Below are 7946 nucleotides of genomic sequence, written 5' to 3' on the forward strand. Positions count from 1 at the left end.
AAAAAACACGTACCAAAATACTATGTCACGCGTGTGTTAAACGAAAACAGAAAATCACGGTATCGAATACCCCTTAAAAGTAAAAAATATCGATGCTAGTTAGATTTTAATTATTATTTCGGTATACCGCACCATATCGGTATTTAGGTATACCGAAACAGTTCGGTTTTTCAGTATACCTTTTCAAACCGGTATTGTAATCAATACCGTAATACCGAAAATTATTTCCAATACCGTCAGACCTACGACAAACACAAATATGTTTTCAAAATTCTTATCACTCAACTAAAATCAATCAGTACTTTGAAAATCGAACACAATATTTGAATTCTTATATTTCATGCGTGTTAAACAAAGACAAACATCCCCACTTCCAATCCCCTTAAGATAATAGCATTTATGTTTTATTTTTGCTAACATACAATATGAGACACTATAATGTACCATAATGATAGGACGAATGAAGTTTTAAGAAATAAAGGTAACATTTTCGTAATTTTATTATCTTTGTAGATACGCGTAGTTAGAGTTCACAGTTCATTGATATATATTATAAAAATGAGTTATGACATGATGAGTACTCGATATGGCTATATGTATGGTGGTTAAGTTTTATTCTATACTTTGATATTACAAGCATACAATATATTATTATTTAGTATGCACGAAAAAAGGATAATAACAAATCGTTAATCGACACGAGGCGTCTACTTAACTTAATATATTGTTCCCTTATCAATTGTTAATCACTTCTAGTTTCTACTACTATTTTTCGTCACTAGAATACCAGATATATATCGTAACTATAGTTCTAATTATTATATTACCTACGTGTTATTAAGACATTTTTACCGTTTTATCAATATTTAGTATAAGTAAATTTTATCATATCGGGTGTAAACTGGTCAGATAAAATTAATTAGTATTTCTATAGGCACATGCATTAAATTTAAATGTATACTCGAAACTAAGAACTTAGCAATATATGCTCGTAATCGTGATTAGGTATACTTATTTTTATAAACTTATAAACACTTAATATTCTTTTTTTTTATAATTTAAATATGAATAGGTATCGAATATTAATATTTTTATTTGATATATTTGTCTACTGTCCACCAACGTATACCAACAATATAACTATTGTGTTTCAAAACATAAGATTTCGAGAACAAACAAATAATAATATATACCACAATATTTACATGAAAGTTTTTATTGAAGTTAATATTCTAGTCTCAAACGACACGCATTTTATAATTTTCAATCCTTTCAATTTATTATCAAGCTGTCAAAAGTTCCTACGAGGATTACTTAAGAATGGGTGGAATAGAGGATTACGGTGCGTCAAAATAGTACTATCTTAAATCGTGGTCAAAACTACGATAAAGTTAAGATATCGTTTTTCGACAACTTTACACTATTTGTCGCGTAAGTGATTGTCAACTATATAGTTGGTACTTAAACATAAATTGTTTTGTATCTAGTTTTTGTTTCATTAAATGTTATTTAAGTTAAATTATTATATTTAAAAGTTTAAATTATGTTTTAAGTTATAATTTATGTTAAATGTTATTTAAGTATATGACAATTATTGACAATGGTAATAGATTTAGTGTGACATAATACGCAAATGAAATAATTTTAATATTAATTTTTATTGTTTTTTTTTTTTTTTTATTGATTCTTAAGCCCGACATCTATGACTATTAGCTGTTTTTAGGGTTGTATTGTGGTGGTTGTAGGGTTTAGAACGGTGAGTTTTTACACGTGATTGTTTGTGTTTGGCAGAATTTTTAAGTGGGCACCCGTAGGTATCTACCATGCCCGGGTGGGGGATGGCGATCTTTTTCTCCGGACACCGTGACTGTTCGAAGAAAAATGCTGCTTGTAGCCGGGATCGAAACGGCGTCGGTACGCGTCGCAACCGACGCCTTACTCCCCCAATTTTATTGTTTGTAACCAATAAAATCCACACAAAAATTAAAAATTAAATGCTCAATTGGTAACACATCCCCTGTAATATACTTTTGTAATTGGGAATGTTCAGTTCAATTTAGGTACAAAATAATAATACAATTTAAAAACACATAGTTAGTATATAAAGAACATTATTGCCTATTGAGTACTCATGTTATATGTGATATCCCACATTAATGGATACCTACCAGCTTGTTGTAATATGTGAACTACCACATTAGTAAGATTTATTAATTGTTTTAAATAGAACCAACGTAAGTTAATTAAAAAAAGCTTCTATAAGACAATGTAGCAACATTTTTGGATAGTCCCATAGATTTTTCATAATATTCTACGTAGTACGTTCTACCTAAATATGACCAAATGGCAAATACATTTCATTGCGTGAGTATTAGCATCTGTGTTGATGCCATTTATATAGGTAGTGGTTTACTGATTTAATAGTTTATATCCTTTAATATTTTGACCTTTAATGGGTATGATGTCCATTCATCGGATATAATAGTAGTAACAACAATAACATATAGCGCAAATAACATTATCTATAAAATCGTATGTCAGACATAACACTAAATAGTATATACCAATAAATATAGATTACATACAACACAAATACCCATTATTGATTAGTCATAAAAGTTTTCAAAGAATATTATTTATAATATTTAAAGTTAGGGTTTTGATTAGGTTAAACATATTATTATTATTATTTTTTTTTTTATTGGTCTAGAGCCCGGCAACTATGACTATTAACTATTGTGGGGGTTACGGTTGTAAAGGTTCACTTAGGCCATTGGGTAATTTTTTTTTTTTTCAATTGTGGGGGAGAGTACTATAGGGTAAACACGTGTGTTTGGTTTTGGCTGAATTTCAAATTGGACACCCGTAGGTTTCTGCCATGCCCAGTCTGGGGATGAGACCTCACTTTCTAGTTGCCTGCCTAGAGAGATGAGCCGCCTGTGGTCGAGATTCAGACCGGTGACAGTATGCGTCGGAACCATGCCATAATCTGCTTGATCACTCCATCCCCAAAACATATTATTAAAATTATGAAAATGTAATATATTTACATAAAGTTGAATGCACATCTATTAGAGAGATAATTTTCCCAAAAGTAGTGTTGCACAAATTATGGTCATATTAATTTTTTTATGAGGTCTTGTAAAATAATTGTGTTAACAAGGATATAGTAGAAAATTTAAATTGAAAAAGTAAAAAACATTTTATTTTTTAAATTTTAACTAAATTATGTATGTTTTAAGTATTATAAATGATGATTTATTTAAAAGATAGGTGACGGTACTTGATTTTTCTATGGACTGTTAATAAATAGTTAATATGAATGTGATGCAATCCACGATATTTAATACTATCTACATTTTAAGGCTTTTCTAATAAATAACAACTTAAGCTATGGTTAATTATTAAGGCAATTCTTAAATATTTAACGTGATGAATGTTCATATAATTTATGATCATTATGGCTATTTTTATTATTTTTTTTTTTTAAATAGGTACACATATTTGATCTTGTTTAGATTTAATTTTAACACAATTGACATTAAAATTGGCCTTAGGCATTTGTACCTAGGCACAATTTATCATAAGATTCTTCCAAAATATGTAAGACAGTGTTAAAAATTTAATTTTAATCAACTAAGATGAGATTTGGGTATTTTTATTTTGTAAGGCTTCTGAAATCAAAGGCACTTGTGACTTTATAGCCAAGTATAAGCATTTATTAATATATTATAAGCTTTAACATAGATAAAAATAATATACAATAAATAGATAATTCAAGATAGAAATTTATATTGGTTTATGGTAACAAATTACAAGTTAATTTCACAATTGGCTAAGTACACAATTTTATCAATTGGATATTTGGATGTCTATGAGTTTTAATTTCATAGAGGTTAAAGTGTTCTTATAAAATTCATAAACATTAGCATAAAATAAATATACCTACAGCATTGTAAATCCACATTACCTATGTATGTTCAATCTATGGATATATTTAGATATTATCTACAGAGTGTTACACCTTACAAAGAACTTTTAGGACATGAATTAAGAATATTACAAAGTGTAATTACATCCAAAATTAACCTACACCAGTACACTACCAACTATCAAATACCATTTGTTTATTTGACTATGATATTAGGTATTTATTGTAATATCAACTTAGTTTTTTTTGTCTATTCAATAATAATCTAGTAGGTAGTATATATATAGCCTTTAAACCTGACGTAAGACTGAGGAAACACTATAATTTTACTATTTTAGTAACTTATTTTATAACATAATATATTGTGATTATTATAAATTGAGTCCTGATATGGTTTTCTTTTAAAATATTGAATTCATTAATGTTTGGTGAACATGAACATTGTACCTACTACATAATACCTAATATTGTACATTGTACATTTGGTAAAAGAATAATATTCATTAACTTGAGATAGATATTGTTATACCTTAGCAAATAAGCTAATAAGTATGTACCTATATAATTTACAAACATAAAAAAAGCCACTGAACTTGTAATTATAACTTTTTATTTTTTTTATTTTGGTGATGAACTAACTGTTGATTATAATCAACCTTAATACAATTGTGATACACTAGAAAAAAAAAGTTAAAACCTACATAAAAGAGGTACCTATAGCCACAGTGTTGGGTAAGTTACTTTACTCGTTACTAAAAGATAAATGTAATTAAGTTACTTTACTCGTTACTCTAATAAAATTGTAACGAAATTACTTAACTTTTCAAATAGAAAAGCAACTCATTACTTTCTCGTTACAAAAATAAATTTTTTTTTAATTTCTTGGCAATTATCTTTTGCAAGCAAATTCTTTATAAAACCTGTATAGTTGATAGGATCATATAAAATTTAGTCTTCCACACAAGCTATATTCATAGGAAACCTTTTTAAGGAACAATAAATTTAATTAATTGTTCTCGTGATTTACGGTGCAATTAGACATTTCAAATATCAAAACCATTGAAAACTGAATTGTGCCGAGTTAAGATTAAATATATATACATATTAGATTGGTAAACATAATAATACCCACATTATACATATTTTTTTTTTTCAATTTCGCAATAGGTAGGTACTTAATAATTCGAAACTGTAACGAGTTATTCTACAGAAATTACTTTTTAAAAGTAATTTCCATTACATTTTCGTTACTTGGAAATAATTCTAATGAAATTACGTAACGCCGTTACAGTAACGCGTTACTTTCGTTACGTTACTACCCAACACTGCCTATAGGTTTACCTATAATATATAATTATATCTATATAAATATATAATGATTGATTTTAAATGTTATATTCTTAAACTTAATAATATAGGTACATACTTAGGTACTTAATACCTATAACTTGTAATACATTGTAATCGAATGTATTCATTTTTAAATACAACCTCGAATACAACCAAGAATAAAAGACACAAACTATATTTCAGAAGAGTAAGTTAGATTAGATTAAATTGAATAATTATAGCAGGATTTTAAGGCAACTGCCTACTACCTTTTTAAAAACATATTCAAAATTTTAACTACATTTTTGTAAGTACACACTACACTTACAACTAAACATTCTGAACATTTAATCCGGAATTAAATTTAAAATATGATTCATTGGTTTAAGATTTGATTGTTGTCTAGAGTGACTGGAGAGACTTATAACTTTATACGAAACAGGTTTATTATATTACATCGAGTATTACATTGATAAATCACAGACAATTGATAAAATATGTTAATTTTAAATATTAATAGGAATTATAAAGGTAATTAAATAAATTGATTGACATGCACGACATGAGTAATTACTAAAATTAATTACCGTACCCTAGGTCTTTGATATACTTTGCATTGTTTCCTGAATTTGTTCTCAATTTTTAATTTTAACATCATTTTTTTTATAGCATTTTATGTTTTTTACCTTGGTTTTTACGGCATTTAACACTATAATCCTATTTATATTTAATTTTATAATTTTTACATGCTAACAAGGTTTTTAATTAATATATCTATGTAACAAATAATAGAATATTACCAGTAATCTTTTGAACGTATCCATATAATATTAAAATTGAGATACTGATTGACTAGAATGTAAATTTACGAATCATTTTAATTTTCGTTCAATAATCTGTCTAGTTATACCAATAGACTACAAAATCGGAACAATCTGTCTTCCCTTACAGATAGGGGGAATACAGCATATTTAATTCAAATCAATTAATGGAAACATCTTGGTACTCCTGAGTCCTGACTTGTTACAGACTGTCAATTTTCATGTCCCTATATTTAATTCTCGATTAGTATATCCTTTCTTTACTCTTTTTGTTCTACCAGTTATATTTCAAATTGTCCTCATTCCCGAATGATGAAATTGGTCAATGAGAAACCATCTTTTTTATTTTAGATTATATTTTCATCACCTATGTATACTGGTAAGTTGTATTGTTTTTCATTACCTATTTATTGTTATTTTATGATTTTTTTCTATGTTCATGCATTTTTATTAATATTGTTGTACCATGATATATTTATTTCTCCTAGTTATATTTATATTTTGAATTGGGCTCCCCATAATATTATATATTATAATAAAATAAAAATAAATAAATAAAAAGTACCTAGGTAGATTTTGTAGATAAACTTATTACTTACTTCTAGATCGCCATCTTCTCTAATGTGTTTGTTTACATCTTCCTCGTCTACTCTATAATCCTTGAGCAACTCGTATGCAGCAGCAGAGTGGTGAGTGGTGAGTAGCCGGTCGGTGACATCGGCGTTCTTCAGAAATGACAATGTGTTGGTGCCACCCGGATGGAAGCGCAAGAAGTGTTCAATGTTGTGCTTCTTCCCATCGTGCTTGACCACGAACGGCGTCGTGGACATTATCTCGTGGCTATATGGCTATGAGCACACGGTGGTCATGTAATTCACGCGTCCATTGGCCGTAGATGTACGATGAAGACTGTTCAGCGACGGGGTTAATTATTTGGTGTGGCGGTGGTCGTCGTCGTTGGGATCACTTTAGTCGTTTGAATAAATAAATTCGACGGGCACACATTCAAACCGGTTCAACTAAACTCGATGCGATGGACGAGACAAACACAACTTCGGTGACAGCGATCGGCACACTAAGCACGTCCGCTCAACAAAAACGCGTAAACGGAAAAATAACTACTGAAAACGGCGGAAATATATATAGCTATAGCATTTTTTTTAATAATTATCAACACTGGTCACTAAGTTACGTGACGAAACGACAACCGGCCGCGATTGAGGCTCGTACAGCTTTATCTCTTATCAAAGGATGCGCTCGCGCCTCGCAGACCCGCCCGAAAATGTGTTGCTTTTTTATTATTATTGTTCACCGCTATCAGTTGAAATCCACACCACGGATGATAAATTGATAACGGATAAATCTGTTTTAACAAGTGGACGAACAAAATATTAAATAAAAAAAATCTGGACAGACGAATTTTTTAAAATCCGTTTTCGAGCGGCTAAACAATTCCTATGAAAACGATACGATCGGTTGCTGATTTTCGACGATGTTAACGGGCAAACAGAAAAATCGCACTGAACTCAACGAACACGCGGCGCCCACGACCAACTTATTACAGGTGTAAAACGCTGTGAGGCGCGAGCGTGAGCGTTACAAGTATTATCCGTAGAAAATATTAAATAAACCGCTGGCCGCTGCAGCTGGTTGCCTGGTTCGTCCGTTTCCCGGCTTCCTGCGACCGGTGACCAACGGGGACGCCACCGTCGTCACGTCAAGTCGTCGTCGGCGCGGCGGGCGACCGCTATGCTATCTACACAACGACGGGTAGAAGTAAAACCGGTAAATTGATCGCGGGATTTTCGAATTCCCGTTCGTCGGCGCCATTTTTATTTATGTTTTCCCGTACTGTGGTTGTTCGA

The 7946-nt window shown here is 30.2% G+C and overlaps 1 protein-coding gene across 1 annotated transcript in view; it reads right to left on the reverse strand.

Annotated features, from left to right (window-relative positions):
- Positions 1–7722, reverse strand: part of LOC100164095 (fatty acid 2-hydroxylase) — a 53591-nt gene extending 45869 nt beyond the window's left edge. Inside the window, exon 1 of the mRNA XM_001948122.5 lies at positions 6681–7722. Coding sequence (XP_001948157.1) covers positions 6681–6911 — 231 coding nt within the window. The 5' untranslated portion in view covers positions 6912–7722. The remainder of the gene's footprint in view (positions 1–6680) is intronic.
- Positions 7723–7946: the final 224 nt, after the last annotated feature.

Source organism: Acyrthosiphon pisum, chromosome A1, assembly GCF_005508785.2.
Source record: "Acyrthosiphon pisum isolate AL4f chromosome A1, pea_aphid_22Mar2018_4r6ur, whole genome shotgun sequence".
NCBI classification, from domain to species: Eukaryota; Metazoa; Arthropoda; class Insecta; order Hemiptera; family Aphididae; genus Acyrthosiphon; species Acyrthosiphon pisum.